The sequence below is a fragment of the Ursus maritimus genome, unplaced genomic scaffold (assembly GCF_017311325.1).
Source record: "Ursus maritimus isolate PB19 unplaced genomic scaffold, ASM1731132v1 scaffold_25, whole genome shotgun sequence".
Classification (NCBI taxonomy): domain Eukaryota; kingdom Metazoa; phylum Chordata; class Mammalia; order Carnivora; family Ursidae; genus Ursus; species Ursus maritimus.
The window spans coordinates 40,117,253-40,135,116 of record NW_024425008.1 but is presented as its reverse complement, the minus strand read 5'-3'; the positions used below and the strand labels follow the sequence as shown (position 1 = coordinate 40,135,116).

Below are 17,864 nucleotides of genomic sequence, written 5' to 3'. Positions count from 1 at the left end.
AACAGTCACAGGTTAAGCTAGTATTTTCTATCTTAAGTAGCCCCAAAAAACCCACCAGGCTGTAATAGGCAGGATAAATAGCCAAAGCTTGGAGCAAGTGGGGCAAACATTAAGAGCTTTATGGAGGTCTTTATACTGACCCTCGGCTTTGGTTATTGATCATTAACCCTGCTGGGGAACTATCGAACGGAATTTGTGTGAGGTTTATCGAGCCACAGGAAAGGAGATGCAGGAGGGAATATAAGCTTCTAATAAAAGAAACGCAGCAACAATAGCAGAGGAACAGCTCTGCCTGGTGACGTAATGGCTGGCAGCAGTCCAGCTTCAGCAGAGCTGCTGCTACCTCAGCATCCAACCTCTCTCAACACAGTCCAGCTTCGGCAGAGCTACCGGGGCTGCTACTTCTTGCGATGCCACTTTGTTGGTGCCACCAACACCTTACCTTGGAGGGCCAGAACACCGAACAAAGGGTTGTCCTGCTTTAAGTTGTCAGAACCCACACTCTCACTCACTCAACCCCGCCAGCCTCTCAGGAACAGAGTCAATCCGCCGCTTAAGTTTAGGGCGAGCACACTGGCAGCACACTCCAGGCGTGCCTCAGTTTCCCCAAGCTACTCTCGGGCCCGCCTCGAACTGCCCGGTCCCCCCCGCCCCCGGTCCTCAGCCCGAGTTGATCGCGGCAGCCCCGCTCACCCGCCCGGCCCCGCAAGCCGGTCCTCCCACCTTACCTCCGCCAGGTAGAGGTTGAGGAGACAGAGCGTGGAGAACTGGAGACAGGAGGGGAAGCAGTAGAGCAGCCAGTGGGGGAAGAAGTGCAGGTGAGCGGGCGGCCGGAGCAGGGGCAGGGAGCCGCTGAGCGAGAAGGCGGCAGAGAAGAGGGTGGTCCTGAGCGCTGCCCACAGGAGACAGAGGAAGAGGCAGAGGCTCTGGTAACTCAGCCGCCGCTCGCGGTACAGGAGCAGCCGCCACAGCTGCAGGTAGGCAAAGGCGAAGAGCGCGGCGTAGAGCAGGGCGTGCAGGATGCTCAGCGCCAACTGCACCGAGCCCGGCACCGCGGCGCCTGAGGCGGCAGCGACGGCGCCTCCGCCTCCGCCTCCGGGCGTCGAGGGCTCGCGGCCGGCCGCCGGACCCGGCACGGACACCCTCATGAGGGGGCTGGGGGGCGGGCGAGAGAGCGCGGGAAGGAAGGGGCCGGACTCGGAGCCGCCGTCGAGGGGGAGAAAGATTTCCCCCTTACCCCCCACCCACCCCAACCTCCAACCCCGGGAAGCGCCGTGACAGGACCCGCGAGCCCCGCGCGGAGCAGCCGCGGCTCCCCGGACCCCGCCTCCTCTCCCCGCCCCCCCCGGGGGTCTCGGCTCCTCCTGCTGCGGCTCGGCTCGGTAGCTGCAAAAAACAACTCTCGGCTGGAGACAATCAGCTGAGAAACCCGAGCATTTGAGGCGCTCGCTCCGCACCGTGGGCTCGCGCCGATTGGCCCAGACGGGCACGCCCCCTGCGCGCCGCGCTCGGAAGGCCACCGGCCACAGGACCCGTCGCTCGAAGGCTCCAAGATCTGATTGGGCATCGGCTTTCCTCACTTTCTCCCTCCCCTTCACTCCCCACCCACACTGCTGATTGGCCCAGCAACTGCACGGCCAGCTCGCGCCGGCGGGAGGACTCGGTGGTCGCCTGTCACCTGGGACGGCTCTCGCTCCGCCCCCTATTCTTCCCATTGGTTGGAGAGGCCGCACGTAGGGAGCACGAGGAGAGGGAGGAGCTTTGGGTTTTTTTTTTCTTTTTTTTCTTTTCTTTTTTTTTTTTTTTGCTCAGCAGGCCGACCCCGCCGAGCGGTGGTGGCCGCAGGCGCTGACGGCGGGAGTGCTGTACCCTAGTAGGTAAGTTCCGCGGTTCGCCGCTGCCAGGCAGCGGGGTACGGCCCCGCCTTCTGCCTCTTCTTCACGTGGCGGGAATTGTCGGCCGCGGGAACCGCCTGGGTTCCTCCGGGTAGGTCTTACCCGCAGGTGTCGGGCAGGTAGGTGGCGGCGCGGGTCCTTCAGTGGAGTGGCTGTGGTTTCTGCCTGCAGGGATGGGGATTCAGCCTGGCGGCTGCCCCCCAACAGGGGCTGCGCCACTGAGCTCTGGAGTTTGGCTTAAAAGGCCCTCACCTGCGTCCTTCTGAGGGGCATTTTGTTTTTCTTCTTTTTTCCCCGAGCACGAGCGGCGAGAAAAACGTGAGCCCTTTGTGGGGAGAGGGGATGGAATGAAAAGGGTGAACTGAAGAGCAAAATTCTTCCTCGGGAAATGTCTCTTAGAGGACGAGTGATACTAGGATAAGATGGATGTCCACAGGAGGTCTGAATAGGGGGAATTTGGGTCTTTGAAACTTAGAATTTGGAAGGATGCTCTGGGCATAAGTTTAGGGAAGAAGGCAGAAACAGAACTGTAAGTCTGATGAATGTCTAGGGAGAAAGAAGTAGAATAGTTTGTACTCCTTAAATTCCGTATGTATTCCTTCGAGCCTTAGTCCCGTATTTGGTGGATGGTGGCGCTCTTCTTGAGGCTCAGAGAGCTACAAAGCAAATGCTTATTATGTTATTGCTGTAAACAAGCGAGGAATGGATCTTCCAACGTATATCGGACTGACGACATTTGCTGATTTTTTTTTCTTTTTAGCGTTTGGTAGTAAAATGAGCAAAGTAATGCAAAATGATGAGAAAACAATTTGTGTACTTCTTAGAGTGAGTGGCACATCACAAATTCAGTATCCTTTTGAAAGACACTGCTACATTTACTGGTGCAACCAAGACTCAGCCTTCTGTAACTCACCATCCTTTGTCTTAATGTTTTGTGTAAGAAGAGTTTTGCTACCTTCTTTCCTAGCTAAGGGATCCACAGGGAACTTTAAAGTCTATTTTGTACTCCAGATTCTGGGACAGTGGTTCACCCAGGCGCCAGATACTGATGTGTTTTGGATTCTTTATAGGTATATTGACAAACTGTGACGTTTAGGCCTGGCACAGTTACCTATGGATCTCTCAGATGAAACATTCAGCTGAACAGGGTGTACAGTGCAGCCTAGAGCAGGGTACAACTTGCTGAAAGAAGTTAATAGGTCTGAGTTAAGCAGTTATGTGCTTAAGCTTGTAATTTTTTTAAAAGGGAAATTATTATTATTTTTTAAAAGATCTTGTTTATTCGAGAGAGAGCAAGAACGAACACGAGGGAGAGGGAGAAGAAGACTTCCTTCTGAGTAGGGAGCCTGATGTGGGACATCCTCCCAGGACCCTGGGATCATGACCTGAGCGAAGGCAGGCGCTTAACCGACTGAGCCACCCAGGTACCCCTTAAGCTTGTAAATTAAGCATGAACTCAGAGTTCTGTGATTTTAGGCACTCATCAAAAATCACGGGAACCTCCTCTTCCCCGACATGCCTATTTTTGTATCTTCCATAATGATGAGGTGCATGTTTCAGTTCACGAATAGTCCTTCACCATGAACTGGTTTTTCTTTTTCTCCTATATTTTCTACTCAGAGTTATAGTAAACAATATCTGGATAGTACCATACTAGTTTTAGGTCTTTGTGAAATTTTTTATTTCAGAGCAAGTCCAGATAGCTCTCTTCCCCTTCCTTTTTTGGGGGTGCATGAGGTATGCAGGTAGAGGTTACCCCAACTGCCTTGAAGGGGCTCTGAAGTAGGGAGATGTTGATTTATTGCTTCCATTGAGTCTAAAATGATAAAGTTTGATGATATCTAATCAATAGTTTATTTGAAGCTGGTTCAGTGAGCAGGTTTTCTCCAGTAGCAGCATTAAACTATAAGCTAATTTTTGCCAGAATGTTCTTACAGGAAGTTTGTAAGCATTATATGCCCCATTTGTTACAAATTATGATATGTCTCTCTTCCCAGAGAATGATGCCCACAGAACTTGGTATAATTTGTTTAATGCTTACAGTTGTTAATTTCCTTTTTCTTGAGAGGGAAAACTTTTAGTTTTATGGTTAATCATTAGGGAAATTTAAGTCTATAAAGGGAAACTAACCAAGGTCTTCTAGAAAAGCTTGCTGCTTGATATTCTAAAATTTGAAATGTGTCCAAATGCAGTGGTTGAATATTGTTGTTCTAGGAGGGTACATTACTCTAGCACAATGGTCTTTCAAACATTTAAAAGCAGAACTATTTGCCAAGTATTATTATGTACAGGAACCAATCCCCAAATAGGATTGTTCTAACTGTAGAGAGTCACCAGCTGCTCCAACTGTGGCACACATGAAGGCAGATCCTTACCCCTTCCCCACTAGCAGGAAGATGAATGTTCTATTGAAATTCCTCCTCATTGCCGTCTGGGGACTCTCGTATTTGGTGCTGAACAAAATTTTGTTGCTTTTTTTTTTTTTTAAGTTGGCTCCATGCCCAGTGTGGAACCCAGTGCAGGGCCAAATCCACGACCCTGACATCAAGACCTGAGCTGAAATCAAGAGTGGGATACTTAACTGACTAAGCCGCCCCGGTGCCTCCAAATTTTGTTACATTTTATTTAGTGTTTTATTTGCAAGGTTTAACCCTTTTTATACTACAGCCTCATTGTTCCAACTCACAGTGTTTGTCACCCTCTTGTATTTGTCCTTAGTTAAATGTCACACATTTTTTACAACTTTTTTTTTTAAGTAGTCTCCATGCCCAGCATGGAGCCCAGTGTGGGGCTTAAACTCAGGACCCTGAGATCAAGCCCTGTGCTGAGATCAAGGGTTGGATGCTTAACCAACTGAGCCACCCAGGAGCCCCTACCAACTTTTAAATGACCTGCGCAGGCATACTTGTTTAGAGTTTAAGAATGAGGCAAAAGTTACGTCTTGTATACCGACTCTGATTAGTGCTAACAGGAGCATTATACTGATGAATTGAGGGCCCCCTCCAGGCTCAAAGGGTATGAGTCTGCATGTAGTTGGGAGGTGTATGTGTGTAGTATTGGCAAACATTTGCCTGTGACTTCCCTCTTTTGGCATTGGCACTTGTTGTGGTTATAGTCAGTTGCATTTGAAAGAGTCCTCTTCACTTTTAGAATTGTCATACAGTGAAATTGGGTCAATTTCCTGTGAATTCTTTGATATTAAATGCTTTGAAAATCCAGTATATGTATTTATGTTCAAGTCACTCTCCTCTTAGCTGTTATTAAAACGAATAAGTCCAGGCTGGGTTATACTGTAATAACAACACCCAAACTTAAGAGATTTAACACAGAAATGTTTAATTTATGTTCATTCTGGGTTAGCTGGGAGCTCTGCCCCATGCTGTCCTCTTTCTGAGACTTGGTTCAACAGAGAAGGCTTCATTTTGAGTGTTATCATTCATCATAGCAGAAGAAAAGTGTGTCGTGGGTCATGAAAATATATTGACTGTGAAAAACTCCTGCAAGTTACATATGTCACTGCACATTTCATTGACCAAGTCATGGCTATACCTAATTCAAGGAAGTGGGGAAGTACAATTTTAACATGTGTAGAGAACTAGAAACATTTGAACAGTCCACCCTTTTTGTGAACAGATATTCTTCTTACATGTAGTTAATCCTTGGCCCTTCCCAGTGTACATAACCCCCAAATCCCATCCAGTCACTGTATCAAGCTCAAAGTCCAGGATCTCTGAGTAATGCCCAGTAGTGCAAATCTCTTATCAGTCTGGACATTATAAGTTATCTGTCTCCCATCCCCAGTTGAATACATAGGGTAGTGTAGGGACAAATGCATATAATAAGTGTTCACATTTGGAGAGGGGAAGAATGGAAGACACACTAGACTCTAGACTGTAGGAACTTTTGGAATCTCACTGGGCAGGTATTGCTAGGGCCCTTGTTCTGTTCACTGGGTTCTCCAGGTCACTGCTTTTCAAACTGTGTCATTAATGACCAGGGTTTGTTTGTTTGTTTATTTATTTTAAAAAATTCTTAATGATTCAAAATCTAAATTTGAATTTTTGTTAACTACAATAAAAATGAATTATAACAAAAATGGAATGAAAACACTTATCAAATGACAAGCCCAATTTTATTTTATTTTATTTTATTTTTTTAAAGATTTTATTTATTTATTCATTCGACAGAGATAGAGACAGCCAGCGAGAGAGGGAACACAAGCAGGGGGAGTGGGAGAGGAAGAAGCAGGCTCATAGCAGAGGAGCCTGATGTGGGGCTCGATCCCACAACGCCGGGATCACGCTCTGAGCCAAAGGCAGACGCTTAACTGCTGTGCCACCCAGGCGCCCCGTCAAGCCCAATTTTAAAATTTTTAGTTTCAACAGACAGGAAATTACTGTGTAAAATGGGCTATGACAGCTTTTTGACATTTACACTCAATGTCTGTGTTTATCTCATTATTATAGACCAGTAACAAACAGTTCGTATTCTGGCACATGCCCTAGGGTGTAGTTCTCCATGGTCCGTGTCTTTACTCTGCAGGAGGTCCTTCCATTTTTATTATCCTTGGCCACATCTGAAGTTGGCTTTGGAGAATATGGCCTCTTTCCATGGCTGAGCAATTTTGTCAGATTGCTTCCTGATGATAGAAGGGTGGGGGCTAAAGGACTGTCTAAGTTTTAAACAGCTAGTCTCTTCGATGGCGGTGGTTTTTTGAGTACCTTTCTTTGAATACCTTATTAAGCATAACCAGTGGTGACGTTCACTCAGTGCTCATCTCCTGTCTACCAGCCTCTTCCCTTCGGGCCATAAATAAAGTCATTAGCCACACAAGCCTGGGTACATGCTCATTATAAATTCATTAGGTGTGTGTCACCTCCAAATTATTGTAGTGACCGTTTAGTCAATTTCCTTCATGTGGATTGCCAAGCTCCTGTCTCTGATGAAAGTTTCCCTGAGTAGGCCCTCAACAGTCCTTGCTCCTTGGCCTCTGAGCCACTGTTTTGGGGTTCTTGTTAAGGTAGCACCTTGTTCTAGTTTGTATATCAGTGAAGATAAACTAGATTATGTTGCTGTAATACCCCCTCAAATCTCAGTGGCATATGACCATAAGTTTATTTCCTCCTATGTCACATGCTTGTTGCATATCAGTGAGGGTTCTCTGTGTTGTGCTCATTTGGGACTCATGCTAAGGAATAGCCACCAACTGAGCATTTTTAATGACTGTGAGAGAAGAAAATAAGTCCTGCCCTACCGCACACTAGCTGTTCAACTGTTGCTTGAACGAGACACGCCACTTTTGCTTACATTTTATTGACGAGAGTAGGTCACCTGGTGGCCACAACCAATTCACTAGAGATGGGAAGTGCAGAAAGTTAAGTGTAATCCTTCCTTCTACAGGAGAACTGGAACTATTTACCCCATACCAATGAACTACTATACCAAAGTACCAGGGTTATATTTCTCCCAAGATACTCATCTCTTTGTTGATATTTAGATTTTTAAAGATTATTTATTTATTTATTTTTGAGATGAGGGGGGAGAGGGAGAAGCAGACTCCCCGCTGAGGAGGGAACCCAACGCAGGACTCGATCCCAGGACCTCGAGATCATGACCTGAGCCAAAGGTGGATGGATGCTTAACTGACTGAGCCACCCAGGCACCTGATACTTAGATTTTGAATCGTTAAGTATTGTTTTCTATTCCATTTTCTACTTACTGAAGAAAAAGAGTCATGAGGTACATTCTGTATCTTTGTTTTTACTCTGTTCTCACTGGTATTCTCATTCCCCCACCCTTTTCCATTCATACTTCTCTTTAGTTTAAAGATATTTTTGTATGGAGAACATGTCTCTGGGCACATGCATTTTATTTTCCATGCATGTGAAATGAACATCCTTCTGTGGCCCCACAGGAATAGGTTGGATTAATAAGAGTAGAAGCTATGGAAAATTCGATTATGTACTAGTAATAACTTTAATTTTTAATTTTCATTTGTATTATTTTAATTCCAGTGTAGTCAACATACAGTGTTGTATTAGTTTCAGGTGTACAATATAGCAATTCAACAATTTCATATATTACTCAGTGCTCTTCAAGAGAAATGTACTCTTTTTTCTTTTTTTTTTTAAAGATTTATTTATTTATTTTAAAGAGAGAGTGAGCACCTGAACACGAGCTCTGGGAGGGGCAGAGGGAGAGGGAGAGGAAGAATCCTTAAGCAGATTACCTGCTTAGCATGGAGCCCATCGCAAGACTTGATACCAGGACCCAGAGATCACAACCTGAAACAAAACCAAGAGTTGGACGCTCAACTGACTGACTGACCTAGGTGCCCTAAGAGAAGTGTACTCTTAATCCACCTGTTTTACCCATCCCCTTCAACCCACCCCCCCCCCCTCTGGTAACCCTCTGTTCTCTATAGTTAAGAGTGTGTTTTTTGATTTGTCTTTCTCTCTTTTTTTTTTCTTTGTTCATTTGTTTTGTTTAATATCTCCATTTGAGTGAAATCATATGGTATTTGTCTTTCTCTTATTTCGTTTAGCATTATATCCTCTAGATCCATCCATGTTGTTGCAAATGGCAGGATTTCATTCTTTTTTTATGGCTGAATAATATTCTATTGTATATATACTACATCTTCTTTATTCTTTTATCTAGTCATGGACACTTAGGCTGCTTCCATAGTTCGGCTATTGCAAGTAATGCTGCAATAAACATAAATGTGTATAAAACCTTTTGAATTAGTGTTTTTGTATTCTTTGGGTAAATATCCAGTAGTGCAATTACTGGATCATAGGATCGTAGTTATATTTGTAATTTTGGGGGGAACGTCCATACTGTTTTCCACAGTGGCTATACCAGTTTGCACCTCCACCAACAGTGCATGAGGGTTCCTTTTTCTCCACATCCTCACCAATGCTTGTTTCTTGAGCTTTTGATTTTAGCCATTCTGACAGGTGTGAGGTGATATCTCATTGTGGTTTTGATTTGCATTTCCTGAGGATGAGCGATGTTGAGCATATTTTCATGTGTCTGTTGGCCATCTGTATGTCATCTTTGGAAAAATTCCTGTTCTTCTGCCCATTTTTAAATCGAATTACTTGTGGTTTTTTTTGATGTTGAGTTGTATAAGTTCTTTATATATTTTGGATACTAACACTTCTTTGGATATGTCATTTGCAGATATCTTCTCCCATTCAGTAGATTGTATTTTAGTTTTGTTGGTTGTTTCCTTTGCTGTGCAGAGCTTTTTATTTTGATGTAGTCTAAATAGAATGACTTTAACTGTAACATCAAAATGAAAAGGTACGCTATTTAGAGAGTCAGATGGTTCTACGTAAGACTTCAGAAGTCTCCTTAGTATCTTCCTCCTCCAATTTCTTATTCCTTAGGGGCAATTATTTAAATTGCTCCCTGTTTCTTTTGGCATTGATTTTTGCTATTTCTAATAAACTTGTCTTTTGGTCTTGTGAAAGTGAAGATTTAGCTTTTATTCCTCTTCCCACCCTGACTTTGTGTTTCCTTACTTTCTGTCTCCCCATCCTCTGAACTGTGGTTGTCTTGAATTTGGTTAAATTATTATTCAGTATTTTATTTTAACCATGTAAACTCTATTTCTGGCTGATCTGTGCAATATTCTCTGCCTTAAGTAATTCCTTAAATAATCAAATTTATCAAAGGTGGAACAAACTGCAAAGGTTGTAGTTACTAATGAGTTCCTATCCCTGAAAGTATGTATGTAAGAATAATCACCAACATTTCTAATTGACCAAATACATAGTACTTTCACATCTATAATTTCATTTGTCCAATGAGATAGGTATGGGAAAGTATTCTAGCACCGAACGTGCAGTTAGACCTTTTGCTGCTACAAAATTCATTCTATGGGAAAAGAATCATCTGTTAACCCTACTGTCCAGGTTAGTGTTAAAAACTGAATTGTAACCACAAGCCCAGGAAAAATTATATTTATACTTGAATTGTTCAAATGTACTTTTATTTAAAAGTTTCATCTTTTCATTAGGTTTTAGTTATTTCATATAGTAATAAATGTTATATAGTTATTCCCTTAGCCTCAGGACGCATGTATTCCCACCCCCCCATAAAGAAAATTTTGAATGACCTATTTTAAACCATTCCCATTAATATAAGTGGCTTTAAAATACATTAGTTTAAAATGGCTATAATGTGTAATCAGTGCTAATATCAAGGATACCCCTAAATTATATCATTAAAATTACTTTTTTATATACCACTCATAGTCCTCACTTCATTCTACTTGAGTTTTGAACTCTTGGTTCAATATTAAATATCAATGGCAGATTTGTTCACTGATATAAACTAGCTCTAATGAAAATAATGTTAAGTAATTAATGAGTAATTAGCTCCTTTTTTTTTTAGGAATACCTGCTTTTTTTTAATTTATTTTTTTAAATTTAAATTCAATTAACATATAATGTATGATTTGTTTCAGGGGTACAGGTCTGTGATTCATCAGTCTTATATAATACCCAGTGCTTATTACAACACATACCTCCCCAATGTCTATCACCCAGTTACCCCATCCCTTCATCCCTCTCCCCTCCAGCAACCCTAAGTTTGTTTCCGAAGATTAAGAGTCTCTTATGGTTTGTCTCCCTCTCTGGTTTTGTCTTTTTTCATTTTTTTCTCTTCCCCTATGATCTGCAGCCATCAAAAAAAAAAAACAAAAAACAAAAAGAAATCTTGCCATATGCAACAACATGGATGGAACTAGAGAGTATTATGCTAAGTAAAAAGTCAATCAGAGAGAGACAATTATCATATGATCTCATGGATATGTGGAATTTAAGAAACAAGTCAGACGATCATAGGAATACCTGCTTTGTAAGGAGAAAAGTTATATGCTTACTGATAAGATTGAAAAGAGCAAAGTAGGCAGCACCTGGGTGGCTCAGTTGATTAAGCATTTGCCTTTGCTTCAGGTCATAATCCCAGAGGCCTGGGATGGAGTCCCGCCTCAGGTTCCTTGTGTAGCAGTGAGCCTGGTTCTCCCTCTGCCTGCACCTCCCCCTGCTTATGTATGTTCTCTCTCTCTCTGACAAATAAATAGGTAAAATCTTACAAGAGTGAAGTAAATATCCAATTTAGTATAATTTTCCCTAAATTTTTCATTCTTCTATCATTTTATTCTTTACTGAGAAAGTCTACCCCTCTCCTTATGGGTAATTTTTAGCTATTTTTTTCTGTCTCTTGTTTTGAGATAGTGATCTTTTGTTTGAAAGGTAGAGGTTCTATTTGAAATTTAAAAAAAAAAATTAAAATTCTCACCTATGCTTGTGGGTGTATCTTTACCATCTAGAAGTATGATATATTTATGTTACACCAATTTTCCCAAACTATCTTCTTTTTTAGGTAGTATCAGTAGAAAAACCTCCTGAAAGAAGAATCTGTTCAAGAGAAATTTGAAGGTAGCAAAACAGAAGACAACGAATTGCGTACAGATGCAGAGGATAGCATGGAAGTAAGTAAAGCATGAAAGAAGAGAAGACGACGATATCTAAAACAAATCTGAGTTCAAAAGGTAGAGTTGAATTAAAATATGGGTTGTAAAAAATGCTTGAATTTCTAAGCTGTATAAATAAGTCTAAGTCATGTATTAAAAGTATATTTAGAAGGAAAGTTCTTTAAATAGTTTTAATAGCTATCTTCTAGGGAATTTAAAGTAAAAAGAATGTAGACATAGTATAGATTTTGCATGTCTCACTCCTACGTTAATGGTATTAAATAACTGAGTATTGGTTGTAAATCTGTTCTGGTAAAGAAAGATAAAATGCCCAATTTAAAACAAGGATTAAATAATATTTGGGAATTAATTTTAGGACCCTTAAAAATGACAATTAGCTTAACATACTCTAGTAAATATCTATTAAACAAAATATTTCATATTGTATTTTCTAGATATCTTTGATATCTTTTGCAAGTATCAAAAATCAATAATATTATTAAATCAATATCATTTTATATCATCCCTCTCAAATATTTGCTAGAAGGAAATAGGAAAGTACTAGCAAAATCAAATATATAAGTAATGACTTATTCTCTTTGCAGATTTTACTTCATTCATTTGTTTAACAAATTTATTCAGCAAAACTTTGTTGAACACGTATTCTTGCTGGGTATTATCCTAGGCAACAGAACTACAGCACTGAACAAAACAGACAGAAGTCTCCTGCCCATGTACGACTACAGCTGATGATGTCTTCCAGTTTCAATAAATTTAGAGTTGGCATCTCTTTTGTCATGATGAGCATTTTTTATAAATCAGCAGTAGACTCTCTATCAGAACTGAGCCCTCAGAAATATTTCAGTACATTGCAACCAGGAAAAGCCTCCTTAGCTTATTTTTGTCAAGCTGGTAAGTATTTTTTATATTCTGCATGATTTTTGTGATGTTTCTATTGCTGTTTAGTCAATATTCTCAGTGGGAATTTATTGTCAGGATTAGTATGATGTGCTATAAAGCTGCTACTAAAATGTGTCTGCCTGAGTTTAAATCCTGATTGTGCCACTGTATGATTTTGGCCAAGTCACTTAGCCTCTCTGTGTTTTAGTTGTCATCCGTAATGAGGAAATAATACTTGCTTTGTAAATTTGTTGTGAGGATTAAATGAATTTACTCATGTGACCAGTCCATAGTAAATACTAGATAATTCACAATTAGTAGAATAACCTCTGAATTTCATCTAGTCATCTCTGAAAATATACTTTTTGGTATTTTTAGTGAACAAATATTTTAAAAGTGGTTTGAAACTCTACTTAAAGTATAGTAATGCTTTTGTTTAATATTCTGCTTTAGCCGTACCATTAATACAGTGATTAACCAATAGAAGTATTAAACATAACTAAAAATTGTAATGGTTTCATTAAGTCTTTATCCCTTAAAAAAAACTATTCTTGAATTAGTAAGTGAAATGAATCCACATTTCTTTCTTTCCTTCTTTCTTTTTTTTTTTTTCAAGATTTTTATTTATTTATTTATTTGACAGAGAGAGCACGTGCGCACAAGCAGGGGGAGAGGGAGAAGCAGGCTTGCAGGGAGCCCGATGTGGGACTCAGTCCCAGGGCCTCGGGATCATGACATGAGCCGAAGGCAGTCACTTAACCAACTGAGCCACCCAGGCGCCCTGAATCCACATTTCTGTTGGCTTTCTTATAATTGTCGTTTGAAATGGTGTTTTAAAATCATTTTGAGAGTCACCTGGGTGGCTCAGTCGGTTAAGTGTTGACTCTTGAATTCAGTTCAGGTCATGATCTCAGGGTTGTGAGATCGAGCCCCGTGATGGGCTCCGTGCTGGATGTGGAGCCTACTTGAGATTCTCTTCCTCTCCTGCTGCGCCTCCCCTGCCTTGCATGCATGCTTTCCCACTCTCTCATAAAAAAAGCTTTAGAAGCTTTTGAAAGTTTTGTGCATGCATCCATGTGTGTTGTGTATATGGTATTAAACTTGGAAAAATAATGCCAAATGTTAGCTTTAAATTAAACATCTATTCTTGTTTTAGAAATTTTAAAAATTTACTTATAAAGTTAAAATATATCATAAAAACATTAGAAATAAAAATAATGAGGAAATAGGAAATAAGGGTATAAAGATAACTAGGTATGTTTACTTGATTATTAGTTGTCTTGTATGCTTGTGGGGCAAACTAATCTATTTCTTCTTCAGTTTGCAGCTTTGGGCTTTAATTTTAAAAATTCATCTTTCCTGAGGAGTGAGCCATAAAACATTCATAAAACATTTCTTATTTTAGATTCTCCAAGGACCTCTATATTTCTTGAGGAACTGAATGAGGCTGTTAAACCTCTCCAGGACTATGGAATTTCAGTTGCAAAGGTAGAAAGACATTTTTTGTTACCAAATTATTAGTGACAAACACTTTACAATTGTATGACTTAAGGCTGAGTATCTGAATATACACGTTTCATCCCTTTTTCCAAACTGGAAAAATAATTTTTTCTACCTTTTTTTATACAAAAAAAAACCAGAAGCACAGAAAGATAGTTCCAGATTATTGTGTAAATTAGTACATGAAGAAGAAAACCTGTTCAAAATTCTTTAGCTTAGAACTTAATTTAGTTTGTAAACTGTTTTATTGAGGCTATAGTTCAGTTTTCAATCCAATAGTTAGGCTTCATTGTTTTGTTTTGCCTGACGAATATATTATAATAGATCTCCACATTCAACTATTTTTAAAAATTTTTATTAGCACAAACTGAGGTACCAAAATTGAGGTAATTGAAGTATTTTTCCTTTTCTATTCTTCTAAGTCTTTATAATTGCTTATGTTGCAATTTTTCCTTTTAGGACAAAGTCAAACAACCTAACTTGAAATGACATATTTAATTTTTTTCTCAAAAAAATGTTTTAAACTTGTCATTATTATGGAAAATTTCCACATGCATCATAGCTTAGATAGCTATATGAGCTTTTCATTTACTTTAATCTTAGAATTTGTACCTCGGAAAATTGAATTATTAAAAACCAGTGATTATTAAATTCTCTCAAATTAGTGTCTACCTGACTTTGTGTGTACATTTATTCTTTCTTCATTAGCTTTCTACCTTTGAGAGATGGCCACTGTCCCTCTTGGTCCCTGCAACTAGAGTTCCCAGGGCAGGAAGCATAGAAATGTGAACTAACCTTGGCTATTAAAGGGAAACTCTTTCCTCTACCCAGAGGACACTTCTGACATCAAATGTGTGAGTTTTCCACACCAGTCACTTCTGACACTAGCTGCCCACTTAGCCCAGATCTCACAGATTAAGGGCTCAGTCCTATAAGACTGCCCTCCACTTCAGATCCAATCACAAGGAGTGAATTCCCAGGTTACCTACAACTTCTGCCTGACTTGGCTACCAACTGGGGACTCGCACAGCCCCCTTCTTGGGTTTGACAATTTGCTGTAATGGCTCACAGGTTTGAGGGAAAACACTTTGTTTACTATTACTGGTTTATTATAAGTGATAGAGCCCTGGAACAGCCCAGGGGACAAGATGCATAGGGCGAAGTCTGGACAGGAGCTTCTGTCCTCCTCTGGTTTGGAGTGTGCCACCCTCCTGGTACTTGGACGTATTCACCACCCTGGTAGCTCTCCAAGCCCTGTTGTTTAGGTTATGGGGGTTCTGTTATGTGGACCTTATTGATTAAATCTTTGGCCACTCGTGATTAACTCAGTCTCCTGAGGATAGGAGGTGGGATGTAAAGTTCAACCTTCTAGTCATGCCTTTGTCTTTTTGGTGAGCAGTCTCCATCCCGAAGCTATAGGGGCCCCCAGGTTCAGTCACCTCATTAGCACGCAGAAAGATACTCTTAAACGCTGCAGGGGTTTCCAAGGGTCTTAGAAGCTCTTATATAAGGAACTGGGGTTAAAGACCAAATATTAGAACAAGAGATACTTCTAACACTTCTATCACTCAGGAAATAACAAGGCTTTTAGGAGCCCTGTGCCAGGAACCAGGGGCAAAAACCAACGATCTATTTCTTATTATATCACTGCTAAATACTTTAAAAAATATTTTTTTATGTCAATTCTATATGTAACTTTGAACAACTGATTACACTCTAGAATGATAATGGTGCTCATCTTTGAGGAGCTTTTAATAAAATTCTAAAGTTTAGAAATGAAATAATAGGTTGGTATGACATTCAAGAGGTATAATCATGCTGTTTATCTAGTAGCTAGTAACCATGTATCTAGTAACTAGAATAGAATATTAAAGTTCATGCCGAGGGTGTTGCCTTTATTAACTAACAAAACTTGAAGTCTTGATTTTACAGTTGAGGATGCTAAGCTATGTAGAAAGAAGACTGGTGAATAAGACCTATAGTGAGGACCTAGCTCACTCTCTGGCACATAATAGATACTGGGTAAATGTTTATGACGGTGAAAAGAGCTGACTTTATTTAGTCTTTTAGGTAGATATGTGACTAAGGCCCAGTCTATTTCCTTAAGAATTTAGATCCTAAATAGGGGAGAAAAAACACATTCACAAATCATTCCAATAATTACCAGAACATAATCATTATAGTAGTTACAGATAAAATGCCGTTAAGGTTTAAAGAAAGGGAAGCTTATACCTGATTGTCAGGGCAGAAGGTCATGTATGATATTGGGAAAGACTTGACAAAAAGTAGCATTTTGAGATTGTCTTTAGAAGTTAAGATTTCAGGAGGCAGACGTAGATGAAGAGAACACTAAAATATAAATTGGACTAAATGTTCCAGTTAAGACAAAGATAGCCAAGCTGGGTATGATAACCAAACCCAACTCTGTACTATTTAGAAATGCATCTTAAAATAAAGGCTTCAGACCTCTTCAAAGTAAATGAAGGAAAAAGATGTATCGTGTAAGTGATGACCAAAAGAAAGCTGGTGCAGCTGTCTTGCTATATCAAAGCAGATTTTAAAACTAAAAGCCTTTGAATCATCTTTGACTTTTCGTTGTCATAACAAAGCCATCAATAAATCTTAAGGTTCTGTCATCAAAACTTCCCAAATCTGACCACTTCCTGCACTTTGACCCTCTGTTTCCCTTTGTCCAAACCTTCACATCTCATATGGGAAACTACAGCAACCTTCTAATAATTGGTCTTTCTCCTTTCACTCTTGTCCCACTAAACTTCTCTCCACACATGTCATATGTGTCAGATCACTTTGCTGTCCCTTCAGAAAGGCTTCCCATTACAGTTAGGATAAAATAGAAACTCTTCACTCTTGTGGACACTGGCTCCCTCTCTAATTTCACTTTTTGTCCCTTTACCTTGCTCAGTTTGTTCCTGACACCTACAGGTCATCTTTTTGTTACCTGAACCTGCTAGAAGTGTTATTTCCACAAGGCCTTTGCAAATATTTTCCCTTCTGCTTAGAATGTCTCTCTTCCACACATTTATATAATCACATGCATCGTTCCATTCCTTCTGTTCTTTGTGCAAAGGTCACCCCCTCCCTCAAGCCTTCCTTGATTACCTATCTAAAATGTCCTGTCACATACTATTCCCTTAAAATTTTTTGTATATGGGACTTAACACTACATATTAATTAGTTTTTAAAATCGTCTGTCTCTACTTTTAGAATGTAAGTTCTAAAGATAAAAATCTTGATTTGGAACCTAACTGTACCCCCCAGTGACTAGAAGAGTGACTAACATATGGTTGGTGTTCATATATATGTTGAACGGGATGAATGGAAAAAAATCTATTGTCATAATGTCAATCATCCCCTATGCTCTGACTTTTAAAAATTCTTCCTAATATTCAGTTTTTTTGGGGGGTGTAGCCATATTCTGACTTTTAATTCTAATTCTCTATTCCTAATATTTTTTCTGAGTGTCAGTTCTCCTTTTGTAGCTTTTGAAAATAAACGTAGCTTCCCCAGTTGTCATTGTGCTTCCTCAAACTCCATTAAAGTTAAATTGAACGACACACACACACACACAAAACCCTGAGCCCATTTAAAAAACAAAACAAAAACTTACAAAATCTAAATAACTGTTTTTCTTCCATCTTTAGTTTAAGTTTTATTGGTGGCTACCCATTGAAACCTCTTCATTCTCTTTATCTCTTTCCTTCCACCTCTGTCCCCTGCTGCGAGCACATGCCCAGTCTTCTCCCTAGTTCTCCTTGCTGGATTGGTGAGAAATCTCTTGAACCTGTTCTGTCCGTCTCCACTTTACTTCAGGTGCTAGTCATCCCTGCCCTGTGCTGATGTGATGATATTCGTTTAACCTGCCTCCTTATCTTTGCGCTCTCTTGCCTTCCATTGTATCTTCATACTGCTGCCAGGATTATCCTTACATTTTTTCACACAAAATCTAGATTATAAACTCTCAAGGGCTGTTATGGCTGCTCTAACCTCATCCGTGATTAAGGTTCATTCTTTCTGTGGCACCAACCTCAGCAAGGGTTTCTCCTTTAAAGATGTTTTATGGT

General features: G+C 40.3%; 2 protein-coding genes across 7 annotated transcripts in view; one reads left to right on the top strand and one right to left on the bottom strand.

The window, feature by feature from the left end:
• GPR137C (G protein-coupled receptor 137C) overlaps nucleotides 1-1,148 on the bottom strand; it is a 59,642-nt gene extending 58,494 nt beyond the window's left edge. For both annotated transcript variants that reach the window (XM_040641838.1, XM_040641837.1), the window contains exon 1: nucleotides 729-1,148. In XM_040641838.1, coding sequence (XP_040497772.1) covers nucleotides 729-1,148 — 420 coding nt within the window. The remainder of the gene's footprint in view (nucleotides 1-728) is intronic.
• A 659-nt stretch (nucleotides 1,149-1,807) lies between these two features.
• TXNDC16 (thioredoxin domain containing 16) overlaps nucleotides 1,808-17,864 on the top strand; it is a 118,716-nt gene continuing 102,659 nt past the window's right edge. Inside the window, exons 1-4 of one of the 5 annotated variants that reach the window (XM_040641834.1) lie at nucleotides 1,808-1,877; nucleotides 11,292-11,400; nucleotides 12,068-12,294; nucleotides 13,688-13,770. In XM_040641834.1, coding sequence (XP_040497768.1) covers nucleotides 11,381-11,400; nucleotides 12,068-12,294; nucleotides 13,688-13,770 — 330 coding nt within the window. In that variant the 5' untranslated portion in view covers nucleotides 1,808-1,877; nucleotides 11,292-11,380. The other 4 variants (XM_040641836.1, XM_040641833.1, XM_008701591.2 and 1 more) reach the window with 4 other exon arrangements.